General features: G+C 42.4%; 1 protein-coding gene across 1 annotated transcript in view; it reads left to right on the plus strand.

Moving 5' to 3' along the window:
* Positions 1-5,806: 5,806 nt before the first annotated feature.
* MCUB (mitochondrial calcium uniporter dominant negative subunit beta) overlaps positions 5,807-21,067 on the plus strand; it is a 55,866-nt gene continuing 40,605 nt past the window's right edge. Inside the window, exon 1 of the mRNA XM_044428655.1 lies at positions 5,807-6,093. Coding sequence (XP_044284590.1) covers positions 5,941-6,093 — 153 coding nt within the window. The 5' untranslated portion in view covers positions 5,807-5,940. The remainder of the gene's footprint in view (positions 6,094-21,067) is intronic.

Genomic DNA, 21,067 nt, shown 5'->3' on the forward strand with positions numbered 1-21,067 from the left:
CATTTGAGAAGTACTTGCTTTGCATAAGGTATTTCATGCCTGTTAGTTCGAAGATACCTGGCACATACCTAATTCTTCCCGTATTGCTATACAATCAAAAGCATAACAATGGTGGGGTTAGATGAGTGCTATACACCATTGCTGGCAGGCACCCAGCAAGAATAATCATGAGGATTCCCAGAAAAAGAATCCAGTGGCTTCTGCAAAAGCAAATATAAGCCTGATTGTTTCTTGTGTTAGCAGTCTAGATGCCTGCTCATTCAGTCTATATAGTGAGGTGGGCAAATTGTAGATCTACAGATGCTTTGGTTTACAACTTCCATCAGTCTTACCCAGAATAACAAATGCTGAAGAATGATGGGAGTTGTAGGGCCTCAAATTACCCATCCTGAAATATAGTATTGCTGCCAGTTCCAGCATCACTCATTGCAAGATATCCTTTGGTAGGCTGCAGGAAAGTCCAAAAGTTCTCAGTGAGTAACCTTGATGTTTAACTTCAAATTAAATGTATCAATCGTTGCATGATTTATATGTCCAAGTACCTGGTTGACTTGAAGTTAGATAACAGTGGAAGTGCTGGATAGTCACAAGTGCTAGTTTTTCACTGTTGGCAAACAAAGGGAATGGCAGAGACAGTCTTTGCCTCCCTGACCTATGTTCCTTGATTTTTCTTTGGATTTTTCTCTCTCTTTCAGCCCAACTAGTAAGGAAGCTTCAGAGAGAAAATGGAGGACAACCAGTCATATCCTGGCCTATCCAGTCTGTTTCCCACCCAGTGGAACACCTTCCTCCTCCTCCTCTGAGATCCACTTTCTGAATAGAGGTAGCCAGTGGATCTTTGATTCCTCTTCCAGGTTGATTTACTGTCTCCATCTCAGACAGGGGAATCTGAACACTCCTATGATCTATGGGATGTTCATGCGGGAACCACAGAACCTTCAGCAATTCAAGATTTTAAAAGATATTTCCTCCTTGACCTTCTTGCAAAACTGAGGTCTGCAAGGCTAATATTTTAGTATTTGCAGTAGGGCTTCTAAGTCTTCAGAGTAATCCTATAATCTTTCTAGCAGATCTGTGTGGTGAGTATTATTACCTGCTAATACTCCTCTTTGTGCAGAGACAAATATGAAACATGGGATGAGTGAGTCTGGGAAGCATTTCCCTACCAAGACCTTTAAGCATTGTCACTTCACTAGTAAGAGCTGCATTCTATCTGAGTCACTGTGAATTTGTGCTGCACCATACCACACAACAGACATACATGCACACAGAAATAGAGATTGATTCTTTGCCTTTTTGAGCCATTAGTTTTTAGCTGAATTATAAAATGTATCCTATTAATAGATATCTGAGAATAACTTGGGGATATTAATTTTCCCAGCAGGCCTCAACTGTTCAATGATGTTAACCTTTGAAAGTATTATTTAATCGAAGTCTTTGGAATCAGGCTACTGTAGTCTCACTGATGAAATCAAGACAAATTTAGCCTAAATTCACACAAATTGGTTTCAGTGAGCATATGTCAATCAGGCATATGACGGACTGTGACCCAGTCATATTGTTCTTTATCTGGGAGCAGGGGAGTTGTATGTTAAATGGTTAGCCTGTTCTGCCTTGTGTGCTTGGAAGGTGGAACATAAACACTTGTCATGTGGATAAAAGCAGAAATGGGGAAATGTTAAAGACTGCCACTGAAGGAGATAAGTTATAAATCAGGGGTCTCAAACTTGCGGCCTGCGGGCCAATTGCCGGGACGGGCAGAGCACGGGGAGGGGCCCTGCGGCCTTCAAAGCACTGGCGGTGCCCGGGCTGGCCTCCGGGAGCCACGCGGGATGAGCGGCCCACCACCACCGCTTGATGCGGCCCAGCCTCACCCAGACTCTACTTCCAGCAGCCCCCAGGTAAGTTGTGTTTGAGACCCCTGTTATAAATAATCCAAGCAGAACTGAATTTATTCTCCCCTAAAGTGCACAACAATGCAGTGCAAGGTTGTCATTTTTATTCTATGCTTCTTCCAAGGTTATACATGGTTCTTTGCATCTCCTCATCCTCACAAAATCATGGTGAGCTAGGTTAGGCTGAATGCATTTCCCAAAGTCACCACCACATTAGCCAATATGGCACTTTGTTGTGTGCTTTTTCCAAACTTTAAATAGTAGTAGAAATATTACCCCTTAAATAGTACTTAATAAACAGCACAATCCTATGTATACTGTGTGCATACAATTGCAGTATTATCTGCTTTCTGAGTTCAGGCTGAGGCTTCTAAAATGAGCACATCTGCTAAATAATACCAATATTTTTGTAACCTAGATTGCTGTAATAGTACCCATGTGTTAATTATGTATCAGTAGGGATTCCCTACCAGCCCCCTCTGCCCCATCATGAAGTTCAAACAATGGGAAATCCAAGTAGAGGAAATCTAGCACCTCAGAGTAAAATCCAGTTTTTACCAAGCCGATAGGAAACCTCTGAATTCAGAAACTCACATTTCATCCCGTACAGTGCAGGAGTGGTAGAAGCAATCTTAGGTGTCTGCACCTCTCAGCCTGCAATATTTGTTAATTAGGCTTTTTTGATGATCTAGCTAGAGTATTTCAGGGAGGGAGGGAGGGAGGCTAGGGCAACTTCAGGATATCCTGGCTGCTCCATGCTCCTTGAACCCCTTCTCTGAGGTCACTCTCCTGACCTTGGAGAGAAGCCACTGTTTGTGCCAGCTGCAAGGAAGTGAGGGGGAGGGTTAGAACTCTTAATTCCCAGCTTTGAGGTTGGGATGCTGCCTCCTATCTCAGATTTGGGAACCCAAGTATCCTACGCTTCCCCCCTGCCCCATCCAGACAGGCATCATAAGTTTGTTCTTTTAATAAAAAGCAGCTATGCATTAACAATGTTCATGCAATTTTCCATCTAACTGTTCTACTCAGATGGTCAATTGTTTATGTGTAAGAACTGAATCCATTAGACTGACCCAATTTTGGATAAAATTATTTTTCATTAAGCTGTGGTTAAAAAAAAAGTAACACCATTCATGTGGTGGCTGATCACAAAGGCTATTGTGTCAGACTTTTAAAAGAAATAGAAAAAAGAAGGGATGCTTCTCCCATTTTGACTCAGCTTCTTGGAAGCATGTCAATCTGTCATCGTCACTACATGGTGTCCCAAACCTGCCTGCCAGGAGCAATGGCACAGTGATTTGAGTGACACCCCAGCTGCCCCCAGCTGCATAACTGCAGGTATTGGCTTCTGCATCAAAATGTGTGGTAACAAGTCTTTTGTTGCAAGCTGGGTTCAGCGTGCCTTGGGAAGAGAAATGCCATGGAATAATGTGTGGACTATTAATGTTTCAAGCCTTTGGCTGACAGGGAAAACAACACAATTATGTAGCAGTCCTTTTTATATCAGATTGATTCTGAAGTCAGCACCCAATTGGGGAAAATATATAAGAAGTGTGTAACAGTCCAGATAGACTTGTTTTCATTCATAGTTTGAAGTGCTCTGAAGAGGGAAATGGTGTATTAATGAAGAATTAAGGGATGGATGTCTAGTACAAAATATGCTGATTGCAGAGAATCCAGAGAATTGCAAGGAGGCGAGTAATTTTTATGGAAGTTTCTAGTCCTTACAGAAGGAAAATAGGTTGCAAAACACAGCATTTATATTGCAGTTTAAAACGCTTCACATACATATTTTGTAATTCTTACAACAGTCGTATAAGTTGGTTTGGTGTTATCTCCATAATGTACTATTTTATTTCAGAAAATATCTGTAATGTTTTTTTCATTTAACAATACCAAGCTAAAAAGCCAGAATACCATAATTTTTAAACATTAAAAACATCAAAATAACCAGCCTCAGCTGCAGTGCTGTGTATGTATGTGTGGGGGGGGAGATAAGTAGGGAAGAGCAGTGAGAGAAGGGTGCTTGTCAAAGGCCACCTTGTGTGTGCAAAGCAGACAGGAGAATACTTGAAAGAAAGGAATCTATTATTTGGAGCTTCCTCAGTCTCCAAACTATATTCTCGCATGCTTTATGTAATTTACACAGGTTGTAAAATGTGAGGGATATGCATAATTGGAGGATACAGGTACCTTTAGTAAACCTCTAAAATATTAAAAATGCCTTCCAACATCAGGCATTGGGGTTAGATTTTTCTAAATGTTACAAAGGTAGTAGGTGGTGGGAGAAAGCACTATAGTTTTAGTTAAGCTTCAGGCTTCTAAAATGATCTGAACTGTTAAATATGACCAAAATCTGCTTTTGAATAGCTGGCAACCACTTGTACTAAAACTCCAGTTTATAGTAATGAATATTAATTTGGAATTACTGTAAAAGGTTACTCACTGCTCTCTTCCTTCCATTTCCCTGTTTGAGAGCAGCCATGTGGATGCAAATTACTACTAGTGATTTTAAGTATGAGGTAAGGGGTGCCATTTGCTGTGAATTAATGTTACTTGAAGATCAGTGGACAAATTCCTTCAAGAGCAATGCACAGGTTTTGGGCTGACTTCTCAGAGTGGTGAGTTAAATCTTCAGGCCTTTGGCTAAACCAGCACGAGTGTGCAATTGATGTTTTCTTCTGCAAGTGGAACTTGGACCCACAGCAGCAATAAACAGTTCTATAAAAACATCAAGCACATGAGTAGTGGATTGCCATACTCATCCTGTTGCTAACTTGCTGCACAGAGAACCACCTGAAGCTGCGATTAGGCGAGGGAGATATTTTGCAAAACACGACATTATTAACAAAATTTACAGTTTCTCTCTTTCTAAAACCTCAAATCTTCCTCCCACTACACTGGGTCAGCCCATAGCAGAGGGCTCCCTTTCGACAACTGACAGTCCCGTGACGTCACTCCAGTCACGCCCCTCCAGTTGCAGGAATTGGCACTGTGGGGCAGCCTTCAGCTTTCTCCCTTTCTTCTTTTGTGGCATATCCTAGATCTAATCCCTTAGTAGAGCCATCCCCATATCCGTGGATTATGGTCTCATTTATATTTGAAGCTACTTCATACTTTCTCTTACAACCTCTTTATATTGATTTTGCAGGTTTGAAATCGCCATCGTAATCTTTTATTTCCCCGTCCCTACAGCTTCTAACTTGAAGTATCTGTTTTCCTTCCCTGGCACCTCCATCTCCTGCCCGTTCCTCTCTCGGCTCCGCCGAGGTGTTCACAATTCAGGAAAGTTCAAACCAAATAAGGGCGCAATGCAATACATATGTGTTGCTGCTATGTGCCGTCCAGCCGTCTCCAGTTTATGGCGACCCTCTGAATGAAAGCCCTTCAAAATGTCCTGTCCATGACAGCTTCGAAGTCCTACGACTCCCAGCATTCCCCAGCAAGCTGCCTGGGAAACATATTACTCTGCCCAAACATGCATAGGATTGCATTTAAACACGTTAGTCTTTAAAGTACCACAAGGTCCTCTGCTCTTTTCTCTGCAATAGATGAACTGTTGCTCTTTGGAAACTAGCTGGATGCAGGCACTAGATACCCTTCAGAAAATTTTGATTGTAGACACCGCAGGGCAGGGACCTATCCTCTTGCAAAGCTTTCTTCGTATTGATTTTGCAGTGCAAAGACCCTTATTACATCTTTTGCAGTAAGCCCTATTATTGAGGTCCATGTAGACATCGAGCTGGGAGGGCAGAAAGTACTTTGCAGCTCCGCCCTAAAGTAGCATCCCCTTTTGGTTTTCTCAGAGAAGCGCTTTTTTTTTTTTTCTGTCGGCCAAACATATGAGGTGGCGGGGCGGGCACGAAGATATCCGAAGCAGGGAAGAAGCGCCTTCCCCTTTAAACCCGCCCTCTCTGATTCTTGGAGGCGGCTTCCTAGGGTGGTGGAGCTGCTGCCTCGCCTTCCGCGCGGGCGCGCTCCGGCGGGACGTGGCTTGCGCGCCTGAACGCCTCTCTCCTAAAAACGCGCAGGAGGACGAGGGAAGATGCTCCCTGGAGCCAGGCAGTTGCTCCGGAGCTGCCAGGGAAGATGGCATGCATCGCCGCCTCTTCCTCAGCCCCTGGTGCTGCTTGATCCCGCTCCGGCAGGCGGAGGGAGAAGCAAAGGCGATTGTTCTTTGCCGACGCACCGGACACAGGTGAGTGGCCGGCAGGCAAGAGGGAGACCTTGCTCTCCTCCCTCCCTTTCTGGGCTCAGGCCTGAGGAAAAACTTTCCAGCCACGCCTCTTCGCCCCTTTTGTCCGGGCTGGCAGGGCGAGGCGAGGCGAGGCACTTGGCTTCTTCGTCTTCTTGCTCCTTGGGCTTCCTGAATTCTCGCCCCCTCCTGCGGGGAGATCCTTGGCCACAAATAGCCGAGCATAAAGTTGCATTCGGTATTTGAAAGGGAGTGGGCTGGAGGGCACCCTTGCTCTTTTCCCCGGCAACCCTTCCGGGCGCCGATCCATTTCTTCAGAGTTTTGGGCTGGAGGAGACATCACGCCTTAAGAGTGATCGCATTTTCCCGGCGGGGAAGCTCGTAACTAATGCAGGAGACGTGGAGCAAGAGCGGAGTCGCCGAGGTCCGACGGGCTTGCTCTCGAGGGGTGAAAGTTCGGCTGGAAGTCAGGACTTTGCTGAAATTCGCATGAAAGGCCCTCAAGCTCATTCCGGGAAGAAGAACTTGTAAACAATCCTATTTAGATGAAACAGATTTAAAAAAAAAACTTTCCAGTTGTGCAAAAGGATTTTAAAAAAAATTATGTGAACAGTGTGTTAATGATTTTTTCCAATTTAATTCTGGGAATGCTTGCACAAAAGTGCTTTTCGTTTTGTTTGATGGGGCTTAACCCTGGCCAGTTTGGAGGTCGATTACTGCCCGTGTTGACCCTGCTGACTGGGGATGATGGGAATTGTAGTCCAACACTCGCAGAAGGCGCAGGCTTGGCGAATTCAAGTATTGCAGCCTTATCACACATGTAATAAATAAATAGATGAATAAAATACCTTGCGTTGAATAATCTGTGCAGGGAATGTTGCATGTCCTTAAGAAACTTCGTACATATTTTCTCAGAATGAAGGTTCAGATTGCATGTGTATGTAAGATGACACTGTTTTACTCGAGCTGCAAAAAAAATGAAGTTTCAAGCTGTGTAGATGCAAAGCTCACTAATTTGTGCAATCCACTAAAGCCATTTAAAATCACTAATGGTATTAAGCCTCCTACCCCATCCATTAACCTGTGTGCACAGTGGGCAAAATGTCCAAAGAGGTTAAACTATACTAAAGGAGCAGTCCTGTGCCTCTTCTGTAGCATCTGAAAGACCATAAGATAGCTTGGATGCCCCAGTCCCAGATCATATTCGGTGCTGGAGAATCCTTGGGGGTTCACTGAGGGTGCATTTCATAGATTTATACCATAAGGGATAGTTCCTCAGCCTTAAGTAAGTGTGCTCTTCCATACATGTAAAAGGTGCAGCTTTAATGAGACTGTAGTACTAGAGTGCTTCAACATTAGGAATCCTGTGGGTGTGCTTCCATAGGAGAGATCAGGTCCTTTGGTTAGCTAGAACAGTGGTTGGCAGGCTGTCTTTTCTACCTTCTCACACTCTCTTCACCATACCCCTATCTCACTGCTTTCTAGAATATATTCTTAGTAGTCAGTCCCTCTAAGGGGAAGAGGGATATGGGATAAAGTGGAGCAGGGCACCCAGAAGAGAAGAATCAGGAGTGGCCTCCAAAATACTTAATCAGTATTAAACCAGTACAAATATTAGCACATGATCTCTCCCTTACTCATCCTTTTTCTTTGTGTTTTCTTAGATTGTAAGCCTGGTGGCATGGTTTCAATCTTTCTTTTGTAAGCTGCTTTTCAAGGCTTTGGGGCATACTTGTTCCGCTAGGTTCTGCAGACAAATGTGCAACCTTTAAGATCAGTGAATCTCAAAAAAAAAAACCATCAACAGATGCTACACAACTTTTATAGGTATTGGTGACTCACTGCTTTCCAAACCTTTATACTAGAGCAAAATCATTTCTTTCTTCAGGAGCCTCTGGCCATTTTTGAAACAAACGCATTTGGCAGAAGCAATTGCATTGTTCAGGGAGAGCAGTGTTGGTGGAAAGCTTCATTTTGCTTAGAAACAAAGTGTTGTCCTGGCTCAAGTTTTTTGTCTTGTCAGGTGGTACAACAAAACGCTTCAAAATCCAGAGCTGAAATGTGTGACCTTCAGTGCTCTGTTCTACACAGAACATTGTTCTAGTTCTGAAACAGTAATGAATCATTCGTGCAAAATGTTTAAGTGACAGTTAATTTAACACAGCTGTATGCTGCGTTGAGTCAGATATTGAGACAGTATTGCCTGGGAAGTAGAAAATCTGCATGGAAATGAATCCTGTAAATAACATTTTCCATCAACGGGCTGGATAAATCTGTAGCTGCCTATGTCTACTTTTAGCTATTGAAAAGATTGTTTTCATTAACAAGTTCCAGAAAGTATGTAGTAATCCTGGGATATGGTACTATGTGGTATGAAGAGAAACCTGTAATGTGATCTTTTTGGAATGTATTAGGTTGCCACTGCATCTTCCATTAAAATAGTCAAGTAGCTTTACAATCCACCATTATTTTGCGACATGTGGCCAATTGAACAGTATCTCTTCAGTTTTACCCTTGTGGACAGTGGCAGCATGATTTAATTTAATTTATTTATTTATTCATTTATTTTGGTATTCTCCTTTTCATGGGATATGTATTCACTTTCATTTCCTTAGAGATCTACTGTGGGAATGCCAGTTTGGCTTTGAAAGTACAGGGATAAGATCAAGTGATTATGTTGTTCCCTTCCCTATGAGTACTTCTGGGTTTTTTTCCTATTAAGTTGCAAGACAGATTATTTAAAGGAAGATTATGTGTTTGGGTTGCATCCACATGGTTGATGTTGAACCATATGCAGAGTTCTTCATGTGTAAAAAAGAAAATCCTGCTTATTTTATGATTGAAATATAAAACTTGTAACTTCAAAATCCTAATCAACAGTGAAATATTGCTAACAGTTACAAAAATTGTCTCTCACAGTTAATGCTGATGACTCACTTTTCTCTTTTGACACAAATTTAGCAAATTCATATGCAAACCTTTAATTGCACTAGATTTAATTGCACTAGATTTAGAATGTTAAGTATGAAGCTATTGAATTGCAAAAAAACCTTTGGGACAATGCAGGACTTGTACTAAATCTAAGAGGCATTCTGTTCCTTTTTCATTTACCAGCAAAAGTGCTATCGAAACTAGAATTCTGTTTGTTGCTTTATGCACAAAAATCCATGTGAAAAATGTGTGTTTAAAATGCTGATCCTGCTTCAGATACTTTTTATCCATCACATTTATAGACAGAGGTCCCCAAAGACTAGCTAGCATTGATGACCAGCTAAAATGTGTAGTTGTCTACACATTTTAGACATTGTCCTTCCTTCAGGTTGGTGGGAAAGAGACATTTTGACTCTTTGTGCCAGATTGTTATTAATGACCCTCTGGCACCTTGGACCAGCTGTGTGCCTGTAGGAACAATCCCATGTCCTCCACGCCAGCACAAAGAGTAAGAGCAGGAGCTGGAGAACAAGGAGATGGATGCTTGCCATGCCAAGTGGATTTGGGTACCTTGATTTAAAAGCCCTTATCGAAAGAGGAACAAATACCTCCTATTTGAGGAACTCTATTACAGGGGAGAAATTTCCTTTGGGTTAGCAGGCAGAGTATGTAAGCTTTTCAGTATTGTTAAAACGTTGACTTTTCATATTGCTTGAACATAAAACAATATGAAGATTCAACATTTCAAGAATCTTGGAGAGCACTGGGAGTGAGAGAGACAGTTCCAGATGTTGAGGAGAGAAGTGGAGGTACTTCTCAGGTGCTCATGCAGCCTCTGAGAATAACCAAGATGTACAGTTAAAAAACGTAAGAGTTTTTCAGAGATAGATGAAGTGGGTATGGCTCTCAACTCCATGATGAGAGTCAGCAGAGGGGGGCAATTGGAAGATCAGTGTGCAGAGTGAAGGCGTGCTCATTTCCAAAATGCCCCCCCCAAAAAAAAAGGATGGAGCCCAGACATACTCATAAGGAGAGTTCCTAGAAGTAAATACCAAGTTGAGTTCAATTAATGACTCTGCATGCTCAGAGATTCATTCTGGGTATTTGTGCTTCTGGAAAAAGAACATTTTGCAAAGTCTGTGGCTTTGAATGCGCAAAGGGAAGAACCATAGCTCACAAGAGGAAGGAATCAAGCCGCCTGTTGAGAACCTCGTGCCATCATCTTAATAGTTGTAACAGCTAAGGAGGTGTGCTTGCTAAGAATTCTTTGCACCGAAGCCTCAAGGAGGGAATGCTGATTCAGTGAGCAGCTTCTGCCAGTTGCATGTTGGCTTAGGGCAAATCTTTTGAGTCTTTCCACCCAAGGAATGCCACTTGCAAGCACTAAACAAGATTCTGTTAAGAAATGATAGTGTGAATCAGGCTGCATGAGGACATGAGCCTTTTACATTCTGTGATTATGATGGATGCACAGAAGACTGTGGAATCTGTATATCTTGACTTTTATCTTGTATTGGGAGTTGTGACATGGAGGAAGGAAAAGCCGTTGGTTCAGAAAAGTGAACTAGGCCAGGGTATCTGTTATCCTACCCATGGATGCATAGGAAGCACCATGTGGGGGTGGTTTGAAGTGACTCCCTCCATGCAACAAACCAATTCTTGTGCAGTGGCTTGCCACACAGATCAGTGTTTATTTATTTATTTATTAAAACATTTCTATGCCGCCCCATTCGCCGAAGCCTCGGGGCGGCTCACAACATAAAATTAAAATACAAGAAATAACAATGTAAAATAAGTCGCCCTGGCCAGATAAAATAAGCAAATAATATTAACAATTAAAATGACGCTTAAATAAAAAGGTCTTTGCCTGGCACCGAAAAACAAATAACGACGGCGCCAGGCGGACCTCTCTGGGGAGCGCATTCCATAGATTGGGCGCCACCGCAGAGAAAGCCCTCCTCCAAGTACCTACCCTCCTAATTTCTTTCACGGAGGGTTCCCGGAGAAGGGCCTCTCCCGCAGATCTCAAGGGGCGGGCGGGCGTATATGGATGTAAGCGCTCCTTCAGGTAACCAGGACCCAAGCCGTTTAGGGCTTTATAGGTCATCACCAACACCTTGAATTGGGCCCGGACTTCAATGGGAAGCCAGTGAAGCTGACAGAGGACTGGAGTCATGTGAACATAACGCCCAGTCCCCGTCAGCAGCCTTGCAATTTTGAACCAATTGGAGTATCCGGACCGTCTTCAAGGGTAGCCCCACGTGGAGCGCGTTACAGAAGTCAAGGCGGGAAGTCACCAGCGCGTGTGTCACTGTCGCCAGGCAGTCGTACTTCAGGTAGGGGCGCAGCTGATGGATCAGCCGAAGCTGAAGGAAAGCGCTCCTCGCCACCACTGTCACCTGAGCTTCCAATGAAAGCTCCGGGTCGAGGAGCACTCCCAGGCTGCGGACCTTGTCCCTAAGAGGGAGTGCAACCCCATTCAGGACTAGGTTCAATTCACCCTCTCCGAAGCCCGACCCACCAACCAACAGGACCTCTGTCTTGTCTGGATTGAGCTTCAGTTTATTGGCCCTGTGTTGTTTTCCTTGCCATCTTCTGTAAACCAAGTAGCCTTTCCGACTGCCTCAAATGTTTGGGAATGCTCCAGTTTGAGAGAGGACAAAATGTAGGCAAGCTGATTTATGCAGCATTGAAATTATTCTTCACTGTGTTTACGTAAGGATTAAAAGAGGCGTGTTTGCAAATGCACAAAACAAGGTGTGTCATAACTGCAGATTTTCTTTCAAGGTTTTATTACTGCTCTCTCATTTTGCCAAGGATGTGAGATATATTTGCTTTCTTCTCTGGTTCTTTGGTTCCTGAGTCCTTGTGTGTTGGGTCCTTCACAAAGGATCTTACCTGAGAGCCAATGAAAATCATAATCATAATGGGCTCAGGATAAGGTTTTTCTGACATGGAATTGGAACCTGACTGCTATCCTAAGCCATAGGACAGCCTTCCACAACCTGGTTGGGGGCTGCAAACTCACATTGGCTCAGACACCATGGCCAGTGGGCAAGAATTCTAGGAGTTGTAATTTAGAACAGTTGGAGGGCACCAGACAGATCCCCAGGGGTGTGATACATTGATGCGTTGTGATTCACATTGCACATTTGTTGGGTCCTCCATGCCTCCTACAACCATGCAGCTTGTGGAGATGGCTGTGGGATCAGGAGAGGCATCATCAGCCTTCTCCAGGCTGGTGCCAGCTCAGCTAAAATGGATGACAGCTCTCATAATCCCCAAGCCAGCTACAGAAGGTGTCCTTGGTGTGGAAGAGATAAGTCAATTGCACCTCCTACATGGCACAGTTATGTACTGTAGCACCTGCCAGACATCTGCCATGCACATATGGCCTCAGCCAAGCTCCAGATGTGTGGATGAATTTAGAACCTTAAAATGGTACTGAGAGACAATGAGTCAAGAGCAGTAAAACTAACAATCCCAGAAGAGATTCATAGATGAAGAGAAAATTCATAGGACAATGTGATAAACGTGAATCTGGAACAAAATGAATATTTATAAATGTTGCACATTCTTTCTGATCTTTTGATTAGCCTAATAAAGGTATTATACTAATACAGATGTTATAGGGTTGAATGTTATGTCTGTGTTGCCTAAAATATAATTCAGAGTAAAAGGCTTAAACATTAGGCAAGAACATGCTATGTTAAGGAGGCATAGTTGGACATTTCTAAGGGATTCAGATCAGTATTTTGATACAATAACCTTGATTGTAATGTGCTTCAATCTTGTCATACTTCAGTGGGGGAAATGTGTATGTTAAGCAAATTTTGCAGGGTTTAATAATCTGGCACTCGGTGATCAAAGTAAATGACCAGAATTATATAATCCAACATAAATATTTAATATATGCAATGCAGGCCAAACTCAATTTCCAGAAAACTAGGTGTTATTACCAGGGAAGTCTAAGGACATCATTCCAAACAACCAGTAGTTTTGGCAGCTATATTGTAATCACAAATTAATGAGCTCCCTACATTATTTGAGCTGATGTTGCTGCTGCCATAACTCTTCTGCTGTCATACAGAGATGCTGTTGATTGATGTACATACAAAGCTGGCTCCTGGTTGGCGAAATTGAGACCGAGCCTCAGCAACTAGCAAGTCCCTTTCCCCACAGCCGCTGCTTAGTGGATTTCCTTCTCTCTTCCATTGCACCCCTCCTGCTCCTGCATAAGGCTATCTAGATTGTTCTTCGAATTGGGAATTTGTTCTTCACTTCAAACTATGATGTCATGTTTTTGCTTTAAAGAAGACCCGTCTTAGGCTTAATTGTGGTTCATTGTGTTGATGCCTGATGGAATGCTCGGCTGCAGTCATGGGGACAGCTCTTCCAAGGAGGAGAAGCAGCACACATCCTGAGACTAGCTGCCAATCTGCCAGCTGTGCTTGGGGGAGAGCTGGAGCCTGTGCATGTCAGCCTGGTGACTGGCACGGCAGCTGTGGTGCTGCTTCTCTCACCTGCATTTTCCACATATTTGTGCGGTTCTGTGATTGTGAATTGATCAGTCACCTTAACAAGCCTGTTTATCCAGTTCAAGTTAGAGTTTGCAGCTTTTTAGAACAAACCCAGCTGTGTAAAAGAATCCAGGATTGAGTCATGTGGACGTTTACAAGTAAACATTTCTATATTTCATGGCAACAAAACATAATTTTGGGTTGGATCCATCATAAGCTGGGTTCCTGGTCCATTGGGTATTCTGCTGACATAATGGGGGCAATACAATCCTCCTTGATTCCCCTTCTCCCCACTGTGCCCTATCTCCCTAAAATTTGCTCCAGAGGATTGGGAGACCCTGTGAAGCAGTGGGGGGTGGGAGTGGGGTGTGCAGAAGGCAAGCGAGACAGCAGAGCTCACTTCCTACCTCCTTTTCTGGCAGAGGAGTGTTCCTAACAGGACTCTGCTCAGGGACTGTTACCAGTGGTGGAAGAAAAGCTGGATTCAAACTATAGTAGTTTACTATAGCTTGTAATTGCCATTCGCTCATCTTATTTCTTTCACCGTTTATATATTTCAGCTTTAAAGCATATGGTGGCATCAGCGTCTCAAAACAACTTAGTTCATTGGGACAAATGTAGTAGTAGTGCAAAGGTGCACAAGCAGATTTGTTTGAAAGTCATTGATTGATTGATTGATTGATTGGATTTTTTTTAACTGCCTCATTATCCATAAGGCTTTTTGGGCGGGTTACAAAATTTAAAAATATACAATAAAAATGCAACTAAAAATAACAGTGAATAAAATCTAACAATCCAGAAGCAAAGTATGTCATTGTAACATTTCACAGAGCCATAGATTGTGCAGAACCAACCTGAAAGGCACAACTATAGATAACAACCAGATATATAATATTAAACCATTGAAATTATTCCAGTGATTAAAATATCAGGAAAATAAAATGGTCTTTGCTTGGCGCTGAAAAGAATACAAAGAGGGCACCAGGTAAACCTCTCTGGGGAGCTGATTCCAAAGTGGGGGTGCCATTGATAAATTCTCTGTTATTCTTGGAACAAAATGATCTTGGTAAAATGTGTTCCAGGAAGAATATTTGAGATACAGTTCTCATGTGTGTTAAAAATAAATCTTAATGCTTACTGATTTTGGTCTTTTGCTGCATCAATCCCAAAATAGAATTTTAGATGAATATTAAATTTGATCTCTCATTGTATTTGTGAATACAGAAATTGAACTCATACAGACTTGTGGCTAGCAGCATCCTTCATAGCTGACTGCATGAGACCATCTGTGCTAAAAGATAGGACATAATGCAACTGATACAAAAATAAGCTTTAATTTAAAATGTTCTTCTTTTAAGTACTTTTATATTTAAAGAAGCTTATAAAGCATTAAACAATCATGTTAAAATTAGGAATTAAGTTGTCATGAAAACTACTGAAAAGTAGCAGAAGACCAAGCCTTCTTTAAATGTGATGCTGCTGCTGCTGCTGATGATGATGATCTTTATTATGGTCAGAGACCAGACCAAAATAAAACATTAAAAATACAGAAATATTGGAAAAATACTGGCAAATATTAACCATTGGTTATAAGGTATGCATAACAGTGCAGCAACAGCAGCTCATAAACTTGCTTAGATGAGTGAATTTGTAAAACTTGTTCCAACACAGGAAACCGAGAGTGCTTGCCCTGTCCAAAATTTTGGTGCCTTTATGGCGGAAGCCTCATCTCTTGTATTTGTACATTATGTTTTAGTGTTGGAAGAACAAAGAATACGCCTTGGATGCTAATTTTAGGGCTCAGGCAGATTTGTTAGGGGGTGGCTTTAGCTCTAGCCAGTAAAGTATGATATATGATGATGAACTGTCAAGTACTGAGACTAGGGGAGAATAACAGGAGGCTCTTGCAAAGGATGGCTTATAAATATCTTTAATAAATAAATAAACAAACAAAGCAGGAGGATTCTATCCTTTTCATTTGCCTGTGCTGCAACATGTGTGCTCTGCTAGTGGGTTTGAGCTTCTACTTCTCCCTGTTCTGTAGAGTCCAGTCCTAATGGTTTAAGAAAGAGTTCTAGCTTTTTAAATATTTTTATCCAACTTCAACACTACCAGGCCCTTGGGATTTTTCCAGTCCCTTTGATACTGCAGAGCTTCCAACTAGCAAGACCATCTCTCATCGCAACATACAGTTGAACAGGTTTTAAATCAAAGCAGGGTTGGTACTCTCATAGGGATAGAGATTACAGGCATGAGAGGGAACAGAGAGATGTCTGCAGAGTGGAGAAGCTCTTTCATTTAAATGTTTTGAATAGATGCTGATTTCTGACGCCACCAGCATAATTTCAGGGTTTGCTTTGCAAATTCATGAGGGCTTGAAACAAAATGGCTCGGTGAATTGCTCTGCCCATAGTTACCATAGTTGTCTCTTACATTTTCCAAGCTCCCAGGTACTGAAGCATAAATACAACTGGCTCTCTCCTCCTTTTGGGGTGTAAAATACAGAAGGGACAGCTTTTCAGGCCACTTGTGTTTTCCTGAATGTGATCATAAAGTTTTATAATAAATTCTGTCAAGTCTAACATTCTTACAACATCACAGGCACTTGCACTGAATCATTCCTGAGTCTCTTGCCCTAGCACAAAATTTGCTGAATAAATCACACACCAGTACGCTTGGCATTTTATTTATATGCATTTAGTATTGCCTTCAACCTAGTGCCCTCCAGATAGTTTGGACTGGAGCACACCATATCGATGAAAGGGTTTCTGCAGTAAATCTGCCTGTACTTTGCAGGCATATCTTGGTCTATGACCAAGGCATTTTGGGTTTCTTTGGATTTATTAGTGCATCCCTTGCAAAACAGCACACCATTTCTAGAGATTAACTTTGCTTTATACCATCAAATTGGCTTTAAGTGAATTAACTCCCAGTACTTTACTCAACCAGCCCATTGAATAGATTTTTGCCCTTAATTAAACTCTGAACTAGACATGTGCAGAATTGCCTAACAAACTTGCCAGGGTGACAAAGCCAATGAAGCAGGCCTTGTTCCGTATGTTAGCCAAATTAGGAATCTGGTTGAGTTGGTGTGCCAGCTTCCTGTTGAAATCTGTCAAAAACCAACGTTCTACAGGAAATAGAAATTTCCGCAGTAAAGTTTCCATGAGCTTTTTATTTGTGAAAGTGTCAGCTATTCAAACCTATAGAGTAAGTCAGCTGGGTTGTATGTCCTGCAAAATTGGCATATTGTTAATCTCCCAAAGATTCTAACAGTATGTGGTATTGCCATCTTTCTGTTTGTAAGATCACTTTAGCATGCAAAAAAAGAAAAAAAATGCATTTTTTTCCTCTTGTTTCAAAGCGTCATGTGAGCAAGTTCTAAGTCTCAGCTGGTCCATGTGCTTATAAGCTGGGTGTGTTAAATGCCAGTAAAAACATATAGAGCCCAATAAAAGCTTGGGTTAAGCTATTCACATGTCATCTCTTATATGACTACATTAAACTGCAGAGTTTGGAGAAAAGCCCCTCATTTCTTTTACAAGGAAGTTGCCTGCCTCAGCACTAGTAAGAACATGGTCATTCTCTTGCCTTTGATTTTGTTTCCATGCCATTGTGACATAATAGAATTGAGAGTGGCAGATTGCCAACATAGTATTTTGCTTGGCAGGGTGGATATGGAAGCTACTTTCAGATTAAAAAATATTTGCTTATTCAGAAGGTTTAATTGTAATGTTCATATTTTAGAACTCCTAATTATCTCAAGTCCTTTTGAAATTGAACTTTTGGAGCAGATGTTCAGTTGAAAATAATCTGAGCACATGAGTTCTCTTCCAACCTGGGGTGATACCGAGTATTCCTGGGAAGGGTTCCAAACAGCTATGTGTGTCTGTTTCCAGGAGACTCCATTCTTTCTCTCTAGTGTTTCTCACCCCAACCTTGTGTTCTGTGCCTTGGGGCATGCGCAGTCTTCTTTGAGCTGTTTCTGTATACTCTCTCCCCCGCCCCCATTTTCCCCTAAAGATGTGTTGTGTTTGGTTAAACCTGGGGGTTTCCCCAATCTAATTTCTCTCCTGTGTATGCATATGATGCTGTTTTGATCAGGTAAAGATTAGCACTCAGAAAATTTCACTATGAGTATATGTTGGAAGGAACTGAAAGATTTTTGTGGTGGTGGTGAAGCTGTAGCAATGATTGAGTGAGCTGTCTTGATGTTACAGAGAGGCAGGATGTGGCAGGGGAAAGTCTCTGGCTGCCATCGGCTCCTGCTGGGGCTGAAGGAGGAAAGAATGGTAAATTGGAAGGCAGGAACAGGGACCTTCAAAGACAGCAGGACTACAGAGGAAAGAGGTCTAAGAAAGGGACTTGTCCAGAGGAAAAGGAAGAAGAGTTGAAGGCTAGAAGGAAAATTTCAAGAGAGTGAGGGAATTGTCCAAATCTTTTAACTGCAGGCCTAGGTATTCCATTCCAGTTAGATTTTTACATTTGCTAAACTGTGAGACCTGTATTTGGTGCTTTTGACCATGGGCCCTCAAACTACGGCCCACAGGACAGATCTGGCCAGCCATGCCCATTTAGCCGGCCTGCTCCACTGCCCGCACGCGTGCTCACTGCCACCTCACCGCGAAGGTGGGGAGGCGGTGGCTTGCTCACTCGGAGATGGTTTTGGACTCGCTGGGAGATCTCCAAGTGAGCGAGCTGCCACCGTGCATGCCCGACGACACCTCACCTGCCCACATGCCCAGCTCCCCCCCCCACTGGCCCTCACAGGTCGCCACTGCCTTTCAACTGGCTCCCTATTGAAAAAGTTTTAGGACCCCTGCTCTTGACATTTGCAGATCCATTCACAGGCGGAGCCTAGAAGCCCCTAGAGAATGTCTGAAGGGCCACTTACTTACTTGCCTATTTTTGGCTTCCCCAATCCAATGTTGGAAACACAGGTTTGATTTTGGAGCTGGGGACCCCTTGCTTCCCCCCTTGCAACGGGGTCTGCCCCAGCAACAGCCACCAAATCTCTAGGGAAGGGGGAAACAATCTTATTTCTCTTGCACTTTCTCTTCTCCTGATGATATTGATTGGATGGTTGGTTCTCCTATACTATCCACCCCACTTACAAAGTAATAAGAAATAACACCTGCATTTATAGTACCTTTTCTTATTCCAGTTTTAATATTACGGAGAGGTTAACCATAGAAAATGGAGCCCTTTTCAATCTACTAAATACCTTGTGCTGTAGTAACAAAAAATGGAATGTTTACAGAAAGGAAGGAAGGTTAAGGCTAAGCAACAGTCGGCAGCCTTCCAGGTGCAAATTGCTAACCTTTGCAATCTGTGTGCCACTCTTTCAGTCTTGAGAGGGTTGGCTGCAGAGCTGCATCTCATATCTAGTGTGATCTATGTGAGAAGCTCTCCAGTGGATTGACAGGCTAAGGGGAGAGAGTTCAATACTGGTTGGTACTGTGGAGAAGAAGCATTATGATTTTCTCTCTGTCTGGTAATGTTGTGATCCCTGGAGGTGCTCTCTGCTTTGTTCTTTTAGAAAGAGGGTTATGTAAAACCAAGATTTACCTAGTTGAAATTGGATAGATAAATTCATTGCAACTGTAGTGTGAACATCTTTGAAAATGGTTGAGAAAAGTTTCAGTGTATTTTTGACCAGAATTTATTGAATTTGTGCCTCATGGAGCTTAACATGGATCTAAACAAAATATGCAGCCTTAAGTCCACAGTTTCCAAATTTGTGATATGATTCATGCAACAAGAAACTGATTGGGTTCACACAAGACAAGCCATCTCTTGGCTTTTAAGCCACTTTGGTTTATCGTGTTGTGTGAAACCAGTCAAAACGTTTGAAAAATGTGGAGTTCAGCCATGGGTGGGACACATTTCCACATGAAGTCTGTGGGCAGAGCAGTGCATTCAGTTGGGCCTACTCCCAGGGAGACTCAGCCAAATGCACCCCTCCCCCACAGCCATAATTGTACAATTGATGCATGCATTCAGAAAAAATACACATAAAAGCATGCACAAATGTTCATGCAAAACCCACCACAAAATTCACACTGCCATACTGACTTGAATGAGCTAGAGATCAGAGAACTTTGAGCTCAAGCGTTGCTTGCTAACACACCTTTACCCCCCTTGCCCTAGTCTATACCTAATGCTTTAGAGGAACTGTGATTATTTTGGGCCCTTTCTTTGGATGGACTTCTCTTATTCAGGCCTCCTGGCTACATAAGAGTTGGTATCAAATTGTAGTTTTCTTACTGTGTATAAATGTGGGCATATTTATTTTAAGGCAACACTCCTCTTAAGGGCTCCTTAAGGGTTTTTAAAATGGGAGGGGAGAGTGAGAACACACAAATTCAGGTAGGTTTGGAAATCACAAAGTTCTTCTTACAGCCAACTTGAATAGAAACAGTTGATGGAGAAAGGGAGCTGGTCTCTCCACTGAGGTCCCAGAATCATAGACTAGTAGAGTTGGAAAGGGCCAGAAGCCGTCAGGTCCAACCTGCTCAGTGCAGGGATTCAAGGTAAACCATCCCGCTCAGATGGCTGTCCAGTTCCAAGGTGACAGAGAGGGCCTGCTTTCTATCTTTTTAATTGATTTTAATCATCTAGTACGTCGCGGGTCTCTGGACAGCTATCTCCCTCTGCTTTCTACTGCTTCTGGCATAGCTGTGTATTCTGCCGTGACTGCTCTTTTACCTGGATCAATCTGATTTTTACATAGAATGTCTGAGTTGGAAAGTAACTTAAAGGTCATCATTCCTGTCCCCTGCTGATGCCGGAAATCTGCTGAAGCATCCCTAATAGGTGGCCATTCAGGCTCTGCTTAAAAACCTCTAAAATGCCAAAGTGACATCCAGATTTAGTCACACTTAACCCAGACCCACTGAAATCAATGTGAGCTAAGCAAGTTGTGAATGTTTGGCTTCTCTTCCTTCTTTTGATGCATGTTGGTTTGACAGTCTCAAAATTAATCACGAGAAATAAAAGGGTTATTCTTTTTGTTTTTATTAAATAACTAGAACATCTGAATGTGGACATGAAGAAATATGTGTAACAAATGGGAATTGCTGATGTCTGCATTTCAGTAATGCAAAATGCAAGAATGGTATTTTTGCATTGATTGGTCTCTAAAGCTGGTTTTCTGGGTGACCGCCCAAATAGGACTTGCTTTTGTGCTTATGCCCAGCAACAACAAACAATTGAAACTACAGAGAGGAGCTTTTGCTTCCTCATTGATGAACATGCACCATGAACTTGCAGGTTGGCATTTTGATGAGGTGGTAAATGATATTTTTTGAAAGGTACTAGTAGTTCCTTTTCATTTAGTAGCTATATTTTCTTTTTCCTGTCACAGATATTCTGTTAACTTTGTGTTTGAGTGTTGATCTTTGCTTATAAAGTGCAAAAAGGGTTAAAAGTGCCCTGCACCCAACATTTTCCTTCTCAAAATACGCTTTCAATGGCCAAAAAGACCATAACAAGATCCTTAAGTAAAGTGGAAATGAAATGAGCTA

This window comes from Varanus komodoensis, unplaced genomic scaffold (genome assembly GCF_004798865.1).
Source record: "Varanus komodoensis strain SLA01 unplaced genomic scaffold, ASM479886v1 scaffold2, whole genome shotgun sequence".
Classification (NCBI taxonomy): domain Eukaryota; kingdom Metazoa; phylum Chordata; class Lepidosauria; order Squamata; family Varanidae; genus Varanus; species Varanus komodoensis.